This window comes from Falco peregrinus, chromosome 17 (genome assembly GCF_023634155.1).
Source record: "Falco peregrinus isolate bFalPer1 chromosome 17, bFalPer1.pri, whole genome shotgun sequence".
NCBI classification, from domain to species: Eukaryota; Metazoa; Chordata; class Aves; order Falconiformes; family Falconidae; genus Falco; species Falco peregrinus.
The window spans coordinates 4,198,561-4,222,739 of NC_073737.1; the positions used below are offsets into that span (position 1 = coordinate 4,198,561).

The window sequence follows — 24,179 nt, forward strand, 5'->3', positions numbered from 1 at the left end:
GGGGGGGTGTCATACCCCCGGTCATCACAGCACCAGGGCTGTGCCTGAAGGCTGCTGAAACCCAGAGCAGTCACCGCTTTTGGAGGGGGGAGAGCAGGGGGGAGGAGAGGAGTTTGGAAGAAAAAAGGCGGCACAAATTCTGCAGCTTCGGTTCTGCATTTCATCAAACTCAGTATTTTTCTGACTGAAAGGCACTTAGATTAAAAAAAAAAAAAAAAAAAAAAAAAAGAAGAAAACCCAAGCTGTTTTCAGTATGTTGACGTTTGGATTTGATGCAATTAAATGCCTTTTGTGTGGATGATGGCTTTGAAGGGTTCCTGCCTCCCTCAAACCTTTAACACGACTTTCACTTTTAATCTGCAAACATTCCTTTTCCTGTTCTCACCCTGTGAAGACAGGAAAAGAAAAAACAGTTGAGAATTCGCCTGAGAAAAATATACGGGTCAGGTGGATTAGAAAAAGATCAGGTTGCCCGATACCCAGGGAGGAGGTGGGTTTTTTAGTGTTTTACATTGCCTGCCAGAAAATCCACAATATACACATTTAATAACCTGGGGAAGGCAAAAGGGTCCGGGAAAGGATGATGGTGGGCAAGGCAATACTGTGTCTTTAATTTTCTTTTCTGAAGGAAGAAAGTCTGCATAGCAATGACAGGATCACTTGTTCATGCCTTTAATGTGTGATCTGTTTTCTCCAGTGGAGGGCACTCAGTGTATCACAAACTAGAACATTAGCACCAACAAGCTCCGAAGCATCATCACTCTCTGGAAAGCCTTCTGAATTAGACAAGAGCTGCCTCTCAGCACAGCTACAAAACACTTTAAACCTGACCAGCTAAATGGAGAAACCTATCCTGCGTAGCTTTTAAACTGGGGGTCTTGCACAGCGCAGGAGGCCTGCCTGCTTCAGGAGCTGGGGAGCTGGAGGATGGATTGCTGTGCCTGGGAATGGCAAAAGGCAGCAGAATGAGAGATGCTAGGTACCGGGAAAGATTTTTTTATTTCTCCCAGAGAAGTTGGGTTACCTTCATTGTCTGCTCTAGCTTTTACTTGCAGATTGCCACTTAATGCTGATGGTTCTCTGATGACTTACACAATGGCTCTCAGAGCTTAGAGTCCCTCCCTACCCCCCCCCCCCCACACTCCCCCCCATCCTCCGTCCTGTCTTCCCCACCCCCAACCCCTTCCCTATCCTTTCCCTTCCTCATCCCCAAAATTCTTGCTTGTCCTCTCTAGGGAACTTTGTGTGGGTTACTGGCATGCACACTGGATGGCGGTGATGTGAGTGGCAACCGTGCCGTGACATGAAGATTCTGATGGTTTAAAGAAAAGAGACCAGTTTTAAAAAGAGAGAGAGAGGCAAAGGGAAAGCAAAAAAGGGAAGAGAGAGAAGAAAACAGCTGGAGAAAGGAGAAGGAGGACGTTTGTTGATGACAAAAGGATGGGTAAGTGAACTTACTTTTCTTGTTTGTCTGTTAGCACAGCTGCAGCTGTATGGTATATTTTTCAGTTGGATTATTAGCTGTTCAGGAGGGGGAAACAGCCTAAACAGCAGCAGTGCATTCCTTTGCCAGGTGACTCACTGTACTTGCTATTGTATTTTTAGAGCATGTATTTCCCCCCCCCAGCCCCCCCCAGCACATACACACCTTTCCTCCTGCAGTGGTTTTGTATGTAATTAATCTGTAAATGCATGCACTGAGTTAAGGACTGTAGAGAGTACGTTTGCTGGCTGTACAACCCACCCACACACCTGCACACGTATAGATAAGTACATGTATGCGTGAGGCACGCTCACACAAAATTTCTTCTGGGTTGATAATTCATATTTGTTGAGCCTGTAGCGGTATTGTTCAGGCTGTCAGAAAGGACTGTTAACACTTTGCAGTATGTGGGAAGCAAAGGGAAGGGGGGGGGGGATTTTCTTGTATAGGTGGTTTTGAAAAGGCTTCTTTGGTCTTCGAAAAGATACCACTGATGTTGCTGCTAGATTTCCAGCAGTCATTTGCCAGTCTTATTTTTTTCAAGTGTGACAGGTTTATTTCCCTCCTTCCTTCCCCCCAGCCCCCAAGTCTGTAACAGCCAGAACATATTTCTAGCCGGCTGCTGCTGGCACATAGGCAGTAGCACAAGATGAGGATTTAAATTAAAAATCTAACCATTAAAGTGCAAGGCAGAGGCACCTAGTCAGGAGCATTTTAGATTAGGAATTATTTTGCAGATTGACCCTTGGTTTAAAATTGGGTTAAATAACTGCAGCACAGGGTTGGTTTTGTGTGTGTTCTAAATCTTAAAGTAATTACATATTAAGGAGATACCATCCCTTAAAATATTTCCTGTTGGAAGAATGCATTTTAATTCATAGCAAGATTGCAACTCTGGACAGAGGCACCGGTCCTAAAATTATTACAGGCTAAGGAAAGTGTGCGTATGTATGTTGGGTTTTCTGACAAGCCCTCCGCCCCCTTTCATAATTATTCAAAGAATGTGGAAAATGTGCCTGTCCTCACGTAACAGCATTGCTACTATATGATAAATTTGACATCTCAAATGCAACACCTTAAAATCAGTAGACCTGTGGAAGAGAGAGGGGGAGTTGAAATAGAAATGTACCCCTTTAAACTTTCTGCATTTTGCTGCTGCCAAGGCAGTGTTTATGTGTTGAAGTATTTGTGTGCATATTTTCATAGGGTATACAACGTATATACAAAATAATAAATGCTTAGGTATTCACAGCTACATGTAGATAACTTTAAATGAATATGTGTTAAGACCGTGATTCATTTGAAAAAAAATATGTCTTCCACCATTATCTTGGCATTGGGGTCCCATACTAGCATCATACGGTATACTTCTCCATATGGTTGAAGTTTGTTTCTGTGCATCTTTTTCTGTATTTCAGGTACATAAAAACAATGAGTAAGCCTATCTAAACCTACTCTTAAAAGCAAATCAGTTGGTGCAAAAAGTAAAGCCTTTACTCAGTGCCTAATTTTACAATAAATGCAAGTTTTAAAGATGGATCAAACTTCATCATAAGTAGATTTCTCACTTTTTGCAGTAATATTTGGAGGAATTGGACTTGCAATTGCTTTTATTAAGGAACACGTTTAGCAGCACATAAATACCAGAGGCTTGGGCTCATTTCCTTCCCAGCACTATGGAGCATTCAGCACAGTGACTTGACAAATATGTTTATTGTTAAAACCTCAGCATCTAGCGATAAGGATATACCAGCTACACTGAGAGATGATGTACAGGAGAAAAGCGAATAGGGAACAGGCTCTTGGTCCTCCTGAGGGTTCATAAATCACACAAAAGTAATTGAATAACAAGAGTAGTACTGGTGATGGTGTGGCTAGGAGAGATGGCAAGCCAGGAACTCAAAGGACAGGAATTTACACAACAGAAAGCGTGAGACAGGAGGCAAACAGGTTGTCTCCAAAATCCACTGCTTCGCTAAGGCTTTATTAGAAACCCCATTGACGGTAGTAATCTGTTGGCAATTTGTTTTAATAGCTTTACAATGCACATTTGTTTTCTTTTTAATATTGTAGGTTTCCATTTAATTAAGCAGCTGAGAGGCATGAGTGTGTTGTTAGTGCTACTTCCTATGGTGCTGTTTGTTATGCTTGCGGGGGCTCAGCGAGCTTGCCCCAAGAACTGCAGATGCGATGGCAAGATTGTGTACTGCGAATCCCATGCATTCAGAGACATCCCTCAGAATATTTCTGGAGGGTCTCAAGGCTTATCGTTACGGTACAACAGCATTCAGAAGCTTAAATCAAATCAGTTTGCGGGCCTGAATCAGCTCATATGGCTTTATCTTGACCATAATTACATCAGCTCCGTGGATGAGGATGCGTTTCAGGGGATCCGCAGGCTGAAGGAATTAATTCTGAGCTCCAACAAAATTACCCATCTGCACAACAAAACGTTTCACCCAGTCCCCAACCTCCGCAATCTGGACCTCTCTTACAACAAGTTGCAGGTGCTGCAGTCTGAGCAGTTCAAGGGCCTTCGTAAACTCTTGATCTTGCATTTGCGGTCTAACTCGCTGAAAACCGTGCCGATCCGAGTTTTCCAAGACTGCCGAAACCTTGACTTCCTGGATTTGGGCTACAACCGCCTGCGGAGCTTATCCCGTAACGCTTTCGCTGGCCTTTTGAAGTTGACAGAGCTCCACTTGGAGCACAACCAGTTTTCTAAGATCAATTTTGCCCACTTTCCACGCCTCTTCAACCTCCGCTCGATTTATTTGCAGTGGAATAGGATCCGGTCTATTAGCCAAGGTTTAACGTGGACTTGGAGTTCCTTGCACAACTTGGATTTATCAGGAAATGACATTACAGGGGTAGAGCCTGGAACCTTCCAGTGCCTCCCCAACCTGCAAAAGCTGAACCTGGATTCCAACAAACTCACCAACATCTCTCAGGAGACCATCAATACGTGGATCTCGCTCATCTCCATCACTCTGTCCGGAAATATGTGGGAATGTACTCGAAGCATTTGCCCTCTGTTTACTTGGCTTAAGAATTTCAAGGGAAATAAAGAAAGCACTATGATATGTGCAGGCCCTAAACACATCCAGGGTGAGAAAGTGAGCGATGCCGTGGAGACATATAATATCTGTGCTGAAATCCAGGTGGTGGTTACTGAAAGATCATACCAGGCACCCAAAACCCCCCAGAGACCCATCTTCATTCCTAAGCCCACCGTTTCCAAACTTGAAAGCAATCAGCCAACTTCTGTTATGCCAAGCCCTTCCGCAGACCTCCCAACGCCTGGAGTGGAACCCGAGTACGAGCACGTTTCCTTTCACAAAATTATCGCTGGGAGCGTGGCCCTCTTTCTTTCCGTGGCCATGATTTTGTTGGTTATCTACGTGTCGTGGAAGCGCTACCCAGCCAGCATGAAACAGCTCCAGCAGCACACGCTCATGAAGAGGCGCAGGAAAAAGGCCCGAGAGTCTGAAAGGCAAATGAACTCCCCTTTACAGGAGTATTACGTGGACTACAAGCCAACAAACTCTGAGACCATGGATGTATCGGTTAATGGATCTGGGCCCTGCACGTATACCATCTCTGGCTCCAGGGAATGTGAGGTATGAACCATGATCCTCCTAAAACCATTTCAGCTGCTGGGAAGGAGAGGTAAATGTTTGAAGCTCTTGAGGTGTCTCTAAACACTAGAAAAATTAATGAGATTTTTTTTTTTAATTTTTTTTTTTTTTTTTTTGCTTTTGGGTTTGCTTCGGTATGAAAGGTTTATCTCATTAAATAACAACGGTCAGGGAAGTGGCGGTGATTACTTTGAATAATTCAGACTTATAAAAAAAATGGGTTTGGTTGAAGTAAACAACTGTGATAAAGGCATCTAGAGTGTCACTGTCCTCTAGGTGCTGCACCTGTGTTATTAGCAGTGGCTACAAGAGAATCCGGTTTTTAATGCATGGGTAGGAACAGAGGAGCTAAAGAGACTTTTCTGTTTTAAGAATAAATATGGAAGCTGCTTTACCCCCAACCTGACGTCAAATCTTGAGGGGCTTATGGCCTGTGTAAAAACAACACCAAAGTTTTTTTGCATTTTCTGTCTGATTCGGGAGTACACCGGGGGGGACGGGAGTGCAGCACGAGCTGTGGGTCAGGCGCTTGTTCTCCGGGAGCCCCCGGCCCGTACAGCCGCCTCGCTCGCTCTTCTCCCCTTGAGCCTTGTCAAGGCCCCGGGCCAACAGTACGTTGGCAGCTATCTGGGTTGGGAGAGAGGGATTCTTGGGTTTCTTTAATTTCATTTCAGTGATCAGCGAAGGCTTAGCTTGAGAGACAACTCTACTGGAGTTCGTAGTTCCGCACGCTTAAGCCGCGTTACGATTTTGACTCAGCAACATGGGAAATAGGAATAGGAAAAGCTATGACAGTGCTTCTTTTGTCTGTTGTTCAGCTTTGGCAAGAAAATACCGTATTTTTTCATTGCTGTATTGTCAATGACTCAATGTGTATGTAAGAAACGTTTTTCCTTGTGAATGCCCTGGCTTATTTATAGCTGGTAAGGAGGATTTGCGCAATTACATTTCAGTACTCGTTACTTAATCCTGCACGATGTGGTATTAGGGGACCGTGGTTGATTTTGCTTCCTCGGTTGTGGACATCCTACCTAAAAGTGCTAAATGTGCCCGTTGAAACGTATTTGTATCTGTGTATGCAGGCTGGGTTGGCCCACGGTAGATTTTGAGCAATGCCTTTGGCAGCCAGGTGGTACGAAAGGCGTGTGAGGATGAGCAGTGTTGTGCCGGCTGCAGTTCGGGGATCCTGATTTTTTGAAAGTGGATGTTTTCACTTTCTGACAATGGGGCATCTTGAAGATCTTTCATATCTGGCACCTGAAATATCCCTAGCTGATTTCAGACCACAGAGCTAAGAAAAAGCAAAAAAAAAAAAAAAAAAGTAGTGTATGTTTTGGGGTTGCTTTTTCTGGAGCAGGGTTGTCTTAAAAAAAGAAAACAACCTGTCATAGCCTTGTCATTTCTACCCATATCACGTGGATGAAGGTTAGGTTTGGGGTTTTTTTTCCTGTTAGCAGGATAAGTTTAAAGTAAGTGATGCTAACAAAGGTATTTTGAATTTTCACTGGCTGTCACAAGGAGCATTAATTTGACCTGAAAGGCTGTCTCCTCTTCATGCTCAAGTGTAACACCGCTGAAGTTTCGTTAGCTTGAATAAAATGCTGTTTAATTTACACCAAGATGATATGGGAGACAGCTGAATCTGCATGCCATAACTGAAAGTCCGTGTAATGAAACCATAATCTGTAATGGAATTTGGATCAGGATCCTAGTGCACAGAAGATGGGGAGTATGTGCTGCTGTTTGGGAGACTGAGTTTCAGATCATTTGGGTTATGGCAGATAAATAAAAAGTTGAAGAGTCCTGTAAGGTCTAGTAACAGAAGGTCAACGTGGCAGTGTCTTCACATGGGTGTGGACTGTCACGCACAGCATTAAACACAAGGGGACCCCAGCTCGCCTGGTTTCCAGGTGCTGTTGCAGTCCCAGAGCAATTTTATTCCACTACTCTGTCCAGGTTAAGCTGATGCGCCACTTCGCCGGACTCAAGCTGTTTATCATGTTGTCTGTGGGATTTCTCAGTTGTGGTGTAAATCAGTGAGACTGTACTGACCACGACAGTGTCGTCCTGGGCTGCAGCTGGTAGGAGGTAGGATGCTCTGTGTTTGTTTGCATGGGGACTTAGCGTGCAGCAGCTATTAGCACAGAAGACTTCAGGAGACAGAGAACAGCAGACCATTGAAGGCACATGTAGCAACCATAAGCCCCCGCTGAAATACTATCTTCAGCTTGGATTTAACGTTCTTCGTCTCCATAGCTACAAGGTTCCACTTGTAAAAGGATAGATATGCACTGTACCGTACTTAAAAATGGTAAGAAAAAAATACCTCGTAGTGTCTCGGCAGGGGAAAGGTTTTATGTTTGGGGGGGGGGGGGGGGGGGGGGGCGGGGGAAGAAAATGGAACATCTCATTATTTGCTAATTCACCCAGATGTACACACTTCTGGGAAAACTATGATTTTGTACAAGTGAGACAGAGTTCAGGCCCATCCTGCTGTTGCTCTGACTTGCTCATTCCCACTGGCGCTGAGGCTCCTCCCCAAGAGGACCACTTAGAGGGGAGAAGAGCCTCTGGTTATCAAAACGAAGGCAGGCAGGCTTTCACAATGCATCAAGTTTACCAGTTTCACTTCTTTTAGTACAATTATTCAAGCAATTGTCTGCTTTCGCGTGTCCACCTATGTGCACGCCTGTAAGCAGCTAACGGGTCCGAAAATCGTGTGTCGTTCAGGAAGGAAAGAATGGTTTCATTCTGTTTTGACCTGGGAAGGATGCCTGAGCATCCTCTGTCGCAGGTAGCTGGGTGATAACGGATGGTTTCTGAGTGTGGCCCAAGGTCGTGTGCGCATGCCTATTGCGTGCACAGTGATCGTTTTGGTTTTAGAAGTATCCAGCTCATCTCATCCATAAACCACTTGTTTTCCATGGCGGAACTGGCCTTGAAATAACATGCTTAGGTATTTGTGCAGGTGCTTTTTTTTTTGCCCCCAGCTGCTACACACGTGAGCAGGGGTGGTGTTTGTTACTGTTTTAAATTCAGGGAGATTTCTAGCCTGTAGCACCGCAACACAGGCGTGCGAGAGCTGCCCTGCGCTGGGTCCTCGCGCTGCAAGCAGGGGAGTTGCAGGTACGGTTTGTACGGCTGCTTTTTCGAGCCCATGCTTTATGAATTATTTCTTGTACTACAGAGAGAGAGCCAAAGTCAGGCTTGCTGTAAATGGGAGCAACTCTCTTGGCATCAGTGGGATTATAATCACTGACACCTGGCCTATGGTATTCTATTTAGTCTATTGGCATGCGTTTCTAAAATAACTGGATGCTTATGATTTTGGCTCTCACTATCCAGTTAGCAGACTGCTGCTATCTCATTTTGGTATTTGCTTTGCTTTGTGCATGTGCATCTTACTCCCTCTCGCTTTCATATTTATTTGTACATTTGCTGAAGATCTGGGAGCCATAAAAAGTAATTTCATAAACCAAGCTATAATAGTATGCCTTTCATACGTATCACACACAAAATATCTGTATATAGCACACTGTGAAGGTATATACGGAGACAGAACATTGCTACAAAAATGTTTCCTTCTTTCTAGTGGAAGGTTATTCATCTCCCATTTCTCAGGCTGGCAGTTACAAAACAAACAACAACCAACCAAACAAGTGAACATCTTTTCTGTGTTAACTGAGCACAGCAGATGTGAAGCCCTTTGAGAGACGATCGACACAGACCCTGTGAGGTTCCTTTTTACACTTTCGCTTCTCAATTTCTAACCGTACCCAGCGTTTACCAACAAGCCCACCTGTTCACGTGCAACTACATCTCTGCTGTTGAGGCTCCCGTGGTTTCCATTGGAGTGAAAACCAGGGCAGTTGTCACTTGTATTCGTACATGCTAAATCAGTCACGCAAAATTACGTTCACTTTGAGTTCTGCTTCCTCCCCTCTTGCCAGTGGGAAGAAATAGATTGATAAAGGAACGCAACATATGCAGGCTTGGTGAGCTACTGTTGGCCCCCTCCTTTTGAGCCCAATTTAAAGGGGAGTGTTGTCATGCTGCTGTTCATTTATTTAATAAATACCATTGCTGTGTTGTTTTGAACAAGATGCAAAAAGGAAAAAAAAAGAATACTCTCCATCTTGATAGTGTTTAATTTAGAGGTTCCAGTTCTGCGAGGGTTTTTGTGGCTCTGTAACCCAACTTCAGAAGGGCTGCCAGGGGCTAAGCATGAGCTTATGTGGTGCTGCCAGCTCTTGAGAGAAATCGTTCAATGACTGGCAGAAATTTTCTTTTCCTGGTGGGAGCAGTGATCGTATTTCCTTTGGTCATCAGCATTACATTTTTACAAGGAATACTGGGCAAGGACTTCATGGCAGAGGTGTAAGCTCATCAGAGCTTGGAGGAATGCAGGAGGAAGGTGATTCCCCATATGTGGTGCATTACAAAGAGAAGAATATGGGAGATGGTGGGTGAGGAGTATGGGAAGCAGCAACTGGTAATTAGGTAGCCTACTGTCCTCATTTTAGGCCCAGAGTGGTGTGGTTCTTTCCAATGACTGTTTTGTCACATGGTGGGATGGACATTGTTAATTCAGCTTTCTTTTCATCCTTCTGTGCTATGGCTCTTTCTCACCCTGCCTCTCTCCACCTCTCTGTGATTATAGATCGACCCTAAATTCTTGCTTGAGTTGTAAACTGAAGGGTGAATCAATCTAATGAAACTCTGTCATAAGCTCTGTGTTTGTACTGGGAGAGTAAGCAAAGGCTAAGCTGATGGCGCTTTTCCTCAGTGCAGTATATCTGGAAGAAATATGTCAGAAGTGGCTCAGAGGTGAAATCTTTTAGGCACGGGGCCAGTGAGAGGTTTGAGGAGAAGGTAAATTTCAGAAACGTCTTCAGGATTAGGACCAAAGGTAGAAAATTGTGTTTGTTAACATTCAGAGCCTTAGTTAGCATTGCGTACTTGTTATTGCAAGTAGAATGTCAATAGACAGAAAGTTGTGCCGTACAAGTGCTAGTGATGTAGCAGTAAATGCACAGGGGCAAATTTTCCTGGGCTCAGCACTTGTAAAGTGTGAGATTTCCCAAAGATATCACCAAAATGACTGGCCGTATTTCCGGAAGAACTCAGCCAGCTGTGCATCAGCAGCAAATGAGACACTGGTTGTAAATTTGCAAAGGAAGCTGCAGAAGGATGCTGAACACTTCTGAACATCTTACTCAGTCCTTATTCGGGTGCCTGGGTGAGACGTTAGCTTGTCTGAAATTTGACCTTGCGATACAGGTGCTGCTGAGACCTTGACAGTGATCTGCTCTGAGACAATGCAGATAATCAGTGGCAAAGGAAGAAGCTGAGCCCATGTCTCCCAGATTTCTGTCCCCTTAGGCTTGGGAACTTCCCTAACCACATCTCAGGCATCACATTTGCTCCACTAGGTCTCATCCAGAGGCTGACAGTTAATTAACAGAACTCTGAAATTGCCCTGAGGATTCATAGTCTCAAACACGATGTCCAGCCGGGCGGGTAACTGATTGACTATCATCCTCCCTGCCTTCTCATCACCTCTTTTTCTACTTCCCCTAATTTTGCCTCTTTCTAGAAACTCCATGGTTTGAGTTATGCACAGTGAGGACTACTCAAGGGGAGAGGACGCTGCATTATAAAACCTTTGCACAAGAGACAATACTTGTGTTCCTATTATACTTGTTGCTCAGGCCCTCTGAAGGATTCCTGCATCGCTGGAATTGTGACAGATGTGGTTTGCCCTCTCCATCTCTTTTCCTTTCTCTCACCCCTTCTTCTGCTTTTGCTCAAACTCTGTGATGTCCAGAGGAGGCCACGAGGATGCTCAGAGGGCTGGACACCTCTGCGGTGCAGGCAGGCTGGGAGAGCTGGGGTGGTGCAGCCTGGAGAAGAGGAGGCTCCGGGGGGACCTTAGAGCAGCCCCCCAGCACCTGAAGGGGCTGCAAGAAAGCTGGAGGGGGGCTGTGTGCAAGGGCGTGGGGGGACAGGACGGGGGGGAACGGCTTTTAACTGGAACAGGGCAGGCTTAGGTGAGATTTTAGGAGAAATTCTGTGCTGTGAGGGCGGCGAGGGGCTGGCCCGGGCTGCCCAGAGCAGCTGTGGGTGCCCCATCCCTGGCAGTGCCCAGGGCCCGGCTGGACGGGGCTGGGGGCACCCTGGGCTGGTGGGAGGGGTCCCTGCCCCTGGCAGGGGGTGGCACTGGGTGGGCTTTAAGGTCCCTCCTAGCCCAGACCATTCTATGATGTCTGCTGCCAGTATTTTAGGGAGGAGAAAAAGATCTATTTTAGTGCATTATGGTAGTTCATGCAAGGAGGGAGAAGGGTAGCGTCAAAGAGATCTGTGGATTCATTTGGTTTTTTTTTTCTTTAACACCCCCCCCCCCCCCAAAAAAAAAAAAAAAAAAAAAAAAAGCGCCCTCAAAAAGCACACTAAAAGGGGCAAGCAGTCTTATTAGTAAGTATCCCGCTACTGGAAAAGTTCCTCAAACTCTCCTCGAGAATAATAGAGTTGACCTGACTGTTGACGTGAAGGCTGTCACCCCCAACAACCCAGACACCGTTACAGCGCACAGCTGGCTGGGTCCTGGCACTGTCCAGCGCTGTGCACGTGCTGCTTTACTCTGCTTCTTGAGAGCGATGCTCCCAGACACACCCTCCTGTGGCAGGCAGTCTGCCCCGGGAGAAGAGCCCGCAGGTTTCCCAGCTGTTGGGACTGCAGGTTGGATCCCGACTGGGCAGGTGGGTTACTTCCATTGGGATGGGCTGGTCCTCCCGTCACCTCCAGGACATCGCTGCGTCGCTGGCACGAGCTGCTGGGCATACAGAAGAGGTGTGCAGCCCTCTCCCGTGCTCTCCATGTTAGAAACGTGCCTGTGCGATTTGTGTTTATAGTGCCACTAATATCCTGGTATTTGGTCGTTTCGATTTAGGTATTTTAGGGCTGGCCGCAGATGGGCTACAGCAGTAAACATTTTTGACACTAATCAGCTTTGATCACATCTGCCTGTTTTGCAGCCAAATAAGCTTAGATTGCTTGTAGATCTTTCCATCTCCACAAGATGACTGGATCAATTCCGAGGTATTTCCGCGGAGCTGCCATCTCTGTACCCAGCTGCAAAATCCCAGCTTTGTTAGCAGCCAGAGTATGAGGCGAAGGGATGGCGTGACGTTATGGGCATATTGGCTGCTTGGCCCAGTGCATTTGTTTTCTCTTTGCCTTTTTAAGTCGCAAGGAAATCGAAAGCTCTTCCTCTTAGACCTATTAGTCATCAGTTGCCATGGGCACTCGAATGGGAATTGTTCTACCTGCAAGAAAGGGCAGAAAATGCTGATCATCTATAATCTCTCACCATCTGGGGTAGATTTTAGCTGCAGCAAAATCTCTACCTCTGTTTCTTAGTTCAAGTATAGATGTATTTTTGGGGGTTCTTTAGATATATTTAAAGATACTTGGCTAGAATGGGAGAAGTTCATGGACGCCAGCAAGCCAGAGAGTCTTTCCTGAAAGCTCTGTGGTCCAAGGCTGTGTCTCTGGCCCTGGGCAACTTCCTACAGAAAATGCCGGGACTTTGCGAGGATGCTTGAACTTCCCTTCTTTGTTTTCTCTCCTGTATGTGACAAAAAGGCAAGGACTTTTTTGCATAGTACTTCTTACCTGTAGTTCCCAAAATTCGTCAGATAAGTAACATTATCCTAATTCTTTCTTCCTGCATCACGTAGATCACAATCTTATGCAACAGCTCTTTGCTATGAAGGTTCTTTTTTTTTTTTTTCCCCCTTGTCTCTCACCATCACCATGTTATTCACTTTCCTCTGAAATACACAACAATAAAAAGAAAAATAATATTTCTGATCTTAGCCTACAGGGAAGAGTAGCCTGATCGGTTTGTTTATGATCAAAGGTGGATTGCTGATGTTTTGTGCTTGTAGAAGTGTGTGTTTTGGTTATGTGAAGTCCTAAATGGGGAAGACCGACCTCAGTCTTGACTTTGGTACCAAATTTTGTAAGTTCTTTTGTCATATAAAAGTACTTAGTATTTTCTGTCTGAACACTTCAACTGCACTGCAAAAGCTTTACCTCAGGAGAAGCAGCAGATGGTTTTTAAGTCACTTTGTATGAAATGTGTTGTGGGAACGTGGCATGGCCTTCGTCGCAACAGGCACGGCTTAGTAATTACATCGTATACGAAGATGTTGTGATACATTCAGCGCTGGGGGTGCGCGCACTGCTCCCAGCTGCATAGGGGCGTAAATATACACTGTAGGAAAAGCAGTCTCAATCTCCAGTTTTTGACAAGCAATGAAAGAACCAGTTTTAAAGCAGAAGGTTCATGGTAATTTTTTTTTTCTTTGTAAACTCTGGCCAAGTTTTTTTTGTGTGTATGGAAGAAGTAGGCTTTTCCTGGATGTTACTTGCATTTTAATCCAGTTCAGAAGCAGGCGATAGAAAGCCAAGAAAGGTAAGCTGGGTGTAACGGGAGTGTTATTACTGTGAGTGTGTTTGGGTAGCAGCTGATAACTCCCAAATTTAATCACCATATGAAAGTATTGAAGGAATCGTTGGGTGCCTGGGAGAAAAGGACACAGCAGGTAATGTAAACATAGAAAAGGGAAATGGAGACGTGAAGAGCAATTTACTGGCAGGTGATGAGCTGACCAGTGACTACTGCAATCCAGGTTTTAAGAAACCTTTGACAATCTTCTTCTGTTTATTGGATGACTCCAACTCAGTCTTGTGGAGTGAAAAGGCCAAGCCATGTTCTGTGACTGCAGTGTGCACAGGTTGAAACTCATTCCTGGGCATCAGGCCAAGGACAGACCTGCTTGGCACTGAGCGAGCTGCAAGTTCTCCGTGGGAAGGTCAGTCTCACTCTTAGTGTCTTGCACTCTCGTACACCCAAACTCAATTTTTTTCCCAGACTTCCCGATGCATGGAGTGTCTTTGATGAATGGACTTGACTTGTGTGTTTTCGTTCATTTTCAAACTCAGTTCTCATTAAAAATCAGCTTCTCCTTCTGTGTGATGGCCTCTGAAACCCCAGATGATTCTTCACTGCTCTCATCTTTCACTAACACATCCATTTGGATTATCTTTGTGCCGTGATGGATGCTTTAAAAGGAACCAACAAGGCCATCAAATTCTTGCCCTGGTTCAACTAGCATTTGTTAATGTTCTAAATCATCTTGGGCCTGAAATGTGCTACTTCTTAAATTTAGAACAATGTGATTGCCTGAAGCCTCTCCATGTGTTAATTAAATCATCATAATTGTGGTTTCTTGAGACTGGCAGGTTATAAATAGTTTCTCTTTCCCCCCTCCTGCAGTAATTTGGGATGAATGACAGGCAAAACAGCTATTGTTTAAACTGTACATCTGACACAGTCCTTCCCATTCAGACTATCCCTCTGCTATTATTTGATTGTCCTGAAATAATCGACAGTGTCATTCTTAAAGGCTAGTTAATTACCACGCACTTCTCACATTATGTTGAAGATGAGAGAAATTATTTTTCTGGGTCATCATTATCCGTTTAATTTAACAGAATGTGTATTAAGGAGTACTGAAGGTCAGGGCAGATGTTCCGTGTCTGTGTGTATACACACATGCAAACAAGTGTATTGGAACACACAGAACAAATCCTAATACATTTTAGTAATAACTTTATTTCCGTGTCTTATGGAAAAGAGTGTGGAAATAGAAGCTTCAGTCGTCTTAACATCGTTTTCCTCTCTTGCTCCCACGTGGTGGGCCTTCCCCTGGGAAGGGGTGTAATTGCTGTGCTGTACCTGCGGAAGGACTTAATAAACCTACACATTGCTTGGAAAAAAACTCTGATTACAGTTCTTTTCATTCTTCGTACCAAGAAGGAAAAAAAAACCCTACAAGTAACGAAGCTGACCAAGAATTTGTACAAAGCGCTCTCCTCGACTTCTAATCTCCCCTAGCTTCAGAGCAGCTCCGTCCCACGTGCATGAGAACCAGGTAGAAATGATGTCAGTGGGAACGTCCTCAGGCTTGCAGTACGTATAATCCCATAAGGCAGTTATGCATTGCTCCCCTTTAATGTAGGTCTGCATACTGTTTACTGCTCTAATTTCTGGGAGAACCTAACGCTAGATCTTAATCTGCTTCTCTGGATCCTCCGCGCTCTTCCAGTTGTACAAAGACACCGTACCACTTAACTGGAGCTCTTGAGTGTAGAGATGTGTCCTGCTGACTGGCTTAATCCAGAGTTAGATGAGATTCAAGAACGTATAGGAGAGAGCTCCTACATGGGAAACAGCCTTTCTTTCCAAGGCTGGAGGCTGTCCTTCCTCCTTGTGAACCTGGAAAGCAAGGTGATCCACCAGTCCACTACGGCAGGAGGCCACAAGGTTTAGGAATCATTCTAAACTCTGCTGTTCATTTATGGCGTGAGCTGGGAGAGATCGTTTCATTACTAACTGTCATACTTCAAAAGAAAAAAAAAGGAAAGCAAGGTCACATTGACTTTCATTAGAATTTGGGCATTGAAACCAATCCTTAAATCTTTGAAAATGTCTCCTGTCTTGTAGTCTTTGCCCTCCCATCTACTTACACCGAGGGTCAGCTGGGGAGGATTGCCTTTCGCTCTTTTCCTACATGGTGGCTAACAGAATAGGGTTGGGGCTTTAGCTACTGCTTTAGCATGAAAGAAAAAAGTATTGTCGGGAGCCTTAAGGGACTCCTACTGAGAGTGTTTTGTTCCTAGCATAAAAGGCAGGCTGAAGTGGTCTGCTTTGTCTTGGTGTGGCATTAGCACATGCCTATTTAGTTCTTTTAAAATGTCTATACTATATTCAGATGCAACAGAGACTGACTTACAGCTACTCAGGTGCTCCCTTGTCCCAGTAGTTTTCTGCAGCGCAGTGAAATGGCATGATTTTAATGTAAATTTCTGAGCCATTTCTTCCCCCAGCATTATCTTTTTTTTTTTTTTTTTTTTTTAAACCAGAGTCTTTAAATCGTATGTTAGGCTTCTGTCTTAAAAAGCCACATCAATGTCACATGCAAAGTGAAATGGGGAAATGAAGGCAGTTTGTGCATTTCTGCAGTTGGAACAAAAATTGTACGAATCAAAGGAGGAAGCAACCCACTGGCAATTTTGAATTGTTAGAAATTTTTATTTGAAAACAAAATCTATGGGTATTTGCTGCCTTTTCTTTGTTGAATATATTAAGAGTCCCAGTGTGCATGAAGCTTTGACAATCTGAGGAATTGATTAACCTATTTCTATTTATGATTAGCTCCCAAACATTTATTACGTTAGCTTTTGAGAACAAGGTCTAGACTTTGCTTTCCAGTAACAGATGAGGGACTAGAATTAACGTCGCTTCAGTGAGTTTTCCACCTAGGTTGTAAGTAAAAGGTAGGCATAACGCTGCGTATTTCACTACCTCTCGTGTCTAGTAAGATTGGAGGGGGGATATTTTATCCTCATATGCATATAAAATTTGAAGTGGAGAAGAGGCCGTTAGCCATCTGCTTCGCCTTCTTGTATATCCAGGGCCACACAACTGCACAAAGTTACGCTCTTCATAAAACCAATAGTTTATTTTGACTAAAAAGCGCCTCCGGCGAGGCGCTGGAGGACTCACGGAGAAAACACCGCTTCTCTGATAATTTGTTCCAAAGGTTAATAACCTTCTACAGTGAAAAATAACTTGTCCAGCTGTTAAAATAATTCCTTTCTCCACAATGACATTAAGCTAATCGGAGAGGACAATGTATCTGATATTTGATACACGGCTGAGGATCTCTGTGCGCGTTCTCCAGCTCGGTGAGGAGCGCTTAGAAACAAAACCACAGAAAATCGTGTGGAGACTTGCAGACTGAAATAGCCCCGCTCCTGGCTTTCAAGAGGATTACGTTTTAATTGAATCATCGTAGGAAAATACGTATTTATCCAAACTGCTGAAGTAAGGAATTTTCAGCACATCCGTCCTCCTCCTGTTCCTTTCACCCCATTTTCCACTAGGTCTGCACCTGCTGATCTCCAGCTCCTGCTCCTGCTTTGCTCGGTGTTGGAGCTGCGCACAGGGCTGTCCTGCGGGAACGGCTGTTCCTGCGTGCCCAGACCTAGAGGAGAAAAGCAGAGACTGAAGTCTGTGCCGAGCTCCACGTTTATTTCAGTGGAGAACAGTGATAACCGTCTCCAGGTAGTGGCGTTAAAAATACCAGTGGGTTATCATACTGCAAAATGCTTTTTAAAGCACATGGCTAGAGCAGCGTGCTGTAAGTTCGCATTAACTTGGAAATCACCAAAAGACGGGTGTATGCAGAAGTCACTGTTTGTAAACAAAGCTCAATATTATGTCACTACATTTTAAGATTGGTGTGAATTCTGAGAGTTGTGTTTCCTTTATTATTCAGTGTCATTTAACAAGTTGTTCCATATCTGCTGCCCCACTCTAAAGGACCTTTTTAGCTTGCTTGCTTTAAAACAGACTGAAAAAAAGGCGCTTTCACCCCCTACTCCCCGAATGTGGTGGTTTGTTGGCCCCAACTACATGGAATTTTATTGTTTTGATGTAATAAACTGTTGCGCTGGGACATGATTGCTACTGACTTGTGCAATTAGCTACGTACCCATAAGAAAACGGGCTCTTCAAGGATGGGTATTATTCTAGAATAAGTATATTCAAGAGCTCCTGTAAATACAGGATTTTGGTAATTGAGCTGAGGAAAAAAATGTAGGCATTTGTCAAAGATCCCAAGTCTGTCTTGTTCTGTAGAATTAACAAATGTTCCGGCTATAGGTAATTAATGAAAAAGCATTGATTAGTCCAGGACTTGTACCGGTTTTATTTCTCCCATTAATTTGGCATGATAAACTGCTGAAGATGGATTGGAAGTTGATGTCAGAGTGTGGTAACTTGCAAAACACTGGGGCTAGCTCAGCTCTCGGTTACTTCAGCAGTCAAGAACGACTGACGTGCCGCGCAGGATCAAGCTCCATTTGAAACCACCTTGTAGTATTTCTCAGCTGCTTCTGTGCCCAGATCTTTCTCCCCCTCTCAATCCCTCCTGCTGTTCTCTCCTTAAAGCACGCATCTTTCCACCTTCTACTTGGCTTTCAGCATTGCTTAAATTACACCTTAAGGATTGTGTGCTGCTTCTCGGTGCTGGCTTTCTGGATTGGTTTGGGAAGTCAGGTTTAGCACTCAGCTGACTTAGGTGTCTTTTAACCTGTTTTATTGTTTACAGGTGCTATAATCTTCCTAGGATTTCCTGTTACTTCATGCATTAACCATTCCTATGGTTCTGAAAAGTGAGAGATAAAGGATGTGTGTGACGTATCAGATGTTTGCATATACATCCTTGGGATCGTGTGCATCTGAGTGGATATATTATACGTAGTGGCTTAATTTTTAGGCAGTTATTTTTTTCTTGCTTGCAACTCCTACAGTCTCTCTGGCACAGTTTGATCATCATGTCTTATTTAAAAAACTGGCACATTGAGGGGAAAGTACCAGTTGCCATCTTCTGAAAGCAGATGACAGTGATACAGTCGTTGGCCTTCCTTCGCGAGCCGGTAGGCGTTGGGTAGCACTGCTGCGCTAGGTACCTTGCCTAGAGATCGCCCACTCGTTTAGGCGCAGCTTCGGAGCACCTAGCTTGTTTCCTGGGAAGCCTACAACTACAAGAGATCCCCACGGGGCAAATCTCCTGACCCGCGTAAATGATGATCAAGTCATTGGGTCGGGGGCCAGCAGGATGCAGGCGAAGGGCTGAAGTGGGAGCGAGATGGGTGGAAGGGGGCGTAGCCGTAGCGTGCGCTGCAGGAGGTCGAGGGATAGGGATGGAGCAGAGGCCAGCAGTTAAATACTGAGCGTAAGGTTTCCCAGGCCCTCCTTCACTACCAGAGCGTTGCAAGGGAAGAGGTGAATTTGCACATCCTGGATTTTGTTCAGCCTCTGCCACGGGGTTGACGATAAATTTTGGGCGTACGAATTCAGGTCCTTCATGCTTCTCTTTCGCCATCTCTAAAATGAGATGAATAAGGCTTATGTTCTCTTCCTAGGTGCTGGCAGGTCTGTATAAAAATTGCAGCTCGCATTTCAAGTTTTATTTTCTTAAATTTTTATCATGAGTTTAATTGTAGGTCATACCCTGGACAGCAGAGGTGGGAGAAGATGATTGCAGGACAGCAAAAAGGCAGTTTTTGTGAACATTCGTTTTCCAGAAATTTATTGGTGTTTTGATATCCTCATTAAAACTTGAACCAGTGAAATTGAAGGTATTTTTCAGGAAGAAAACCCAACCAGCCAGCCTTATCCCTAACCCAAGAATTTTCTTTTTCTTTCTTTTTTTTTAAAGTACTTATCCATTCATGATAAAACTTTAGAGATGTTTCCTATGGATGCTTTCTGAATAGAAAATGCCTTTTTCACTTAAAAAAAAAAAATCAGTGACAATTTTAGACAGGGCTGCTAAAGATAGGAGTAAAATATGCTGACTTCTTTCTACCTCTTTTCATTACAGCAGTAGTTAGAATTCCTGTTCATGGTTAAGGTCCTGCTTTGTGGGGTATCCTATAGACACAGGCAGTTACTGTAAAATAAACCCTTACCTGAAAGGGTTTCCAATCTATCTTTTAGTTTAGATACAACAGCGTGTTAGATCATCGCTAAGCAGAAATACCAGGACCTGAAGGGAAAAAAATATTATTCCCTTTGAAAACATGCCAGTGGAAAAATGGAAATGATTTCTTTTCATTCCTAGCAAGTGTTAACTCCCTTCCTTCAGCAGCAGGATTCACAGAACAGTTTTAACCTTACCTGCTATTTCAAAGAAAAAAATAAAAGAATGCCTTTGAATGGTTTAACTATTTCATGTTCACTGTCTTAAGCCAGGATTAAATATTCGTTAAAACTAGCAGGACAACGGAGTTCAGCTCAAAGGAAATAAAGAGGCTTTTCTCTCGTTCATTCCCGTATATATATGTGTGTGTCTGTATAAAATAGCAGTGGCTTCATTTATGACCTGGAGTTGCATTATTTTCTTTATGTTTAAAGGCATTACTTTTACTGTTAGCAACAAGGTTATTATTTGAGGTGCTTTACTTTCCTGTTACTGAATTGGATTACTTGGATTTCTCTTCACACCCTCCCTGCAGCCTGCCAACATTCCCCTCCCCCCTATTTTTTTTTAATTCTTGTTGTTTTTTTGAAATGCTCTTGTTTTTATTGATACACCAGCATATTTTTCTTCTCCCACCTTTCCTGAGCAGGGCATGTGTTGGGCCAGCGGTTCTGCCCGCAGCCTGTGCCTCTGGGTGCAAGTTCTGTCCCCTCTGCTGAGCCGTGCTCCGTGTCCCCGCACAGCCCCGCGACCACAGCCCTGGCACCCGCTCCGCAGCAAGCCAACAGCTGGAAAGGGAAGGGAAGACGGATGTTAAAAGCAGGCTCGGTCAAATAATGCCCCTTTCTGTGTTAAAGCACCTTTCTTGAGTGAGCAGAGGTCCTCTGGTGTCGGGATTAGTAAAGGCGCAGACCCAAGGTTTGAAAGCATCACTGATAAATCTCAACGCTGTGGTTAAGCAGGTTGTTAACAGCGGGAGATGTTTTACACTATATATACACACTGGTGTGTATGTGCATGTCTTAAAGAAAAGCAGCAGATGAGAAAGCTGATGTGTGCCTTATATATATGGCTGCTCTGGACGTCTAATTCAAGATCAGGAAAGTAATAAAGACAATTCTTTAAGGCAAGCAGTTTGTCAAAGTGACAAGTGTGGCATTGAGGTTTATGATTTTGCACATAAAGTATCTTCTTAAGAATGAAGATGATCCTAGTGACTTCATGATCAAGACAATACTTGCTCTGGCCTTCAGGTATTGATCCAGCGATCAAATATTCGGGTGATGGGCACAGTAGAGCTTCCTTCAGAGATGGGATGAGCAAGAGTTAAAAAAACAGAGAGACGTTCACTGGAATTTCTACGAGTCTGTAGGAAGCAGTGAGTAGACTGCCACTGGGTCACAGGCACAGCTCTATGACCTCCTAATTCAAGCAGGAATATTGTCCAGGGACTCTGGCAGTGTTGGGATACAGCACAAACGGTTACATGTGAGAAAGGCACATAAGGAAAAGACGTAAAGAGGTTAAATTTGGCCTTGGAGAAGGTGACCATGCTGACCACAGTGTCACACTGGCTACAGGGTCTCCAGGTCAGGGTATTGACCATGACAACAGCCATACAGAAACTGAAGACATAGGGAAGATTGTAAGTGGGCAGTTAATGGAGAGAGCTGGAGAGACTTCCAGCAACATTCATAGCTTTGAGTAGTGTTGTGGGCCAGTTAGTAAGTATGTAGTAAATTAGGCTCTTGACTGTTCAAGTAGAAATTTTTTTTCATTTCTATGTATAGTTCTACCTACAAAATTTTCAGCAGCAAGATTCTGTAGAAGCTTCTTAATGGTTCCGCTTGACTGTAGTAGTAAAAGAATACACATTTCATAAACTATTTCACATACATTTTGTAATACCTTGTGATAGTACTTCAAGGCTTAAGTGCAAGTTTTTGTCACCGGTGAAAATGACTTACGTATAATGGCCTGGTTGTATATGTCTGGGGTTTGTACTTCGAGCTTTTTGGCAAACGTCTTAGAAACCTGCCTGTTTTGTGGGAAGGTCCCGCACGTTACCCCGTCGATGTGCAAAGCTTACAGGTTTGCGTACAGGTATTTGTGGGAGTGTAAATGCAGATGCAGCAAATACATGGGCCAGCTTTTATATGTTCGGAACATCCAGCATTGCTTTTCAAAATTATTTTCATCCTGTTACTAATTTTTATTTCCAAAAGTAATGCTCTTGTGGAACGTTGTGATGCGAAAGAATTTTGGTGATATTTTCAAAAAGCTTTTAATGTAACCTGCACTAATGGTTTATCCCTGTTGTGGAGAGCTGAGGAACAGGGAGTAAGGGGCCTGGAGACCAGTTTTAAAGTGTGTTCCGTTTAAGAACTGAAATCATGGAATCGTTGAGGTTGGGAAGGACCTTTAAGACCATCGAGTCCCACCGTTAGCCCAGCGCTGCCACGGCCCCCACTAACCCACGTCCCCAGGCGCCACATCGACACGGCTTTCGGACACCTCCAGGGTGGTGACTCCACCACGTCCCTGGGCAGCCCGTCCCGGTGCCGGACAACCCTGTGGGGCAGGAATTGTTCCCGACATCCAGCCTGAACCTCCCCTGGCACAACCTGGGGCCGCTTCCTCATCCTTCCACTTGTAACCTGGGAGCAGAGACCGCCCCCCCCCCTGCCTCCACCCCCCTTTCAGGGAGCTGTAGGGAGCGAGAAGGTCCCCCCTGAGCCCCCTTTTCCCCAGGCTGACCCCCCCCCAGCCGCCCCCCATCAGGCTGGTGCTCCAGCCCCTGCCCCAGCGCCGCTGCCCGGCTCTGGCCGCGCTCCAGCACCTCCGTGTCTTGGTGCGGAGCCCAAACCTGAACCCAGGGTTCGAGGGGCGGCCACACCAGTGCCAGGTACTGGGGGACGGTCACTGCCCTGGTCCTGCTGGCCACGCTATTGCTGACGCAGCCAGGATGCTGCTGGCCACCTGGGCCGGTATCACGGGGTTTCTTGCCTGCTTCTCCAGCCTCTAAACCTTGATTCTTAGGAGCATAATAATGGTGATATTTAAGTTTTCTTGTGTGCTTATTATCAAGGGTGTGAAGCTAAATTAGCACATGAATATTTTCTTTCACTGACATACTTGAAATTATGCTTCTAAACTCCTGTTGAGTTACATGAAGGCCTCTTTGCCGATGAAGGCTCTAAAAAAAACCCGAAACCAAAGGAAAATATGTTTCAATGGAAAAACCCCAACTTTTTCCCTTTAGTGTTTTTTGGTTTGGTTGTTTTTTTTTTTTAAAAAAAAATACTGTTTTTTTACAACTCACTCTGCTGGTTGTGCTTTTGAATCTCCACTGGGTGGGCAGGTAAGACAGGGTTTGGGTTAGCCATATTTCAAACTTAATATAGCCATTAATTAGTCACTATGTGTACATTTTGTGAGAGGCTTAGAAAGTACTAGTTAATCATTGATGAATTTTAATATAGAGTAAGCACATAAATAAGAGGTCACATGTGATTTCTGAGAATTTCTTACAGTGCATATTAATTATTTATTAATACTTGATAAGCTATTTACAAATGCATGCCAGATCTGAAGCATACTCAAATGAGCTGTAGTCATAAAGCTAATAAAACCCTCAGAAAACTAATGTCTACTTCACAGAAAAAGCAGTTCACTGGTTCAGGGAAATTAGGTTGAAACACTCAGTGAACAAAACGCGGTTTATAATTGTTCATATTTGATGCTGAGATTAAAAGTAAAGGCTATGGGACCTGTCAGTTCACCCGTTCCCAGCTGGAAGACGGCGTTTTAAAAAGCCAGCTCCTTTCTAGAGGTCTCATTTTGGATATTCTGCATCATTCAGGACTTCTTAAACACAGCTGTGTGATGTGACTGGCCTTGTTGGAGCCAGCAGGCTCGCTGCCTGCCCCCTTAGCGTGGAAACGGACGTGCCTTACTACAGGTTGTGAAGTTACGTGCCTGTGGGGCACCTTCGTACCAAAGAGACTGTTTGCAGCAAAGGTGCCGTTCTGCAGGGGCAGGTGGACGGGCAATGAGGGCTCAGGCTCCCCAGAGGCACGTACTGGTGTGAAACACCCCAAAGCACATGGAAGATCTAAGAGACTTCTGAAAATGTTTGCCTGCGTGTATGGTATTACACCTATTGTATGGCAGCCGTGACGGAGGTCCAGTTTACTGCATAAATCAGAGCAAGGCAGATTTGTGTGGAAAAGGCAACTCCTGCACTGAGACTCGATTTCCCTACAGTCCTGGAAAGGTAAATAGGAATAAAGGTAAAAAAAAAAAAAATAAAATAGGAAAGTTCTGGAAGTGTTAGAACTTGAAACGACAGAAGCAGTGCACCTGTGAGACCGTCAGTCCTCTCCCAAGGAGAAGAAACACGATAATGGTGTTTTCTTCAGTGACAGAAACGATTTG

The 24,179-nt window shown here is 44.4% G+C and overlaps 1 protein-coding gene across 2 annotated transcripts in view; it reads left to right on the plus strand.

Annotated features, from left to right (window-relative positions):
- The first annotated feature begins 740 nt into the window (after window positions 1-740).
- LRRTM4 (leucine rich repeat transmembrane neuronal 4) overlaps window positions 741-24,179 on the plus strand; it is a 224,037-nt gene continuing 200,598 nt past the window's right edge. Inside the window, exons 1-3 of one of the 2 annotated variants that reach the window (XM_027782250.2) lie at window positions 741-979; window positions 1,236-1,444; window positions 3,557-5,103. In XM_027782250.2, the coding sequence (XP_027638051.1) occupies window positions 1,441-1,444; window positions 3,557-5,103 (1,551 nt within the window). In that variant the 5' untranslated portion in view covers window positions 741-979; window positions 1,236-1,440. Of the gene's footprint in view, window positions 1,445-3,556; window positions 5,104-24,179 lie in introns of both variants that reach the window. The other variant, XM_027782251.2, reaches the window with a different exon arrangement.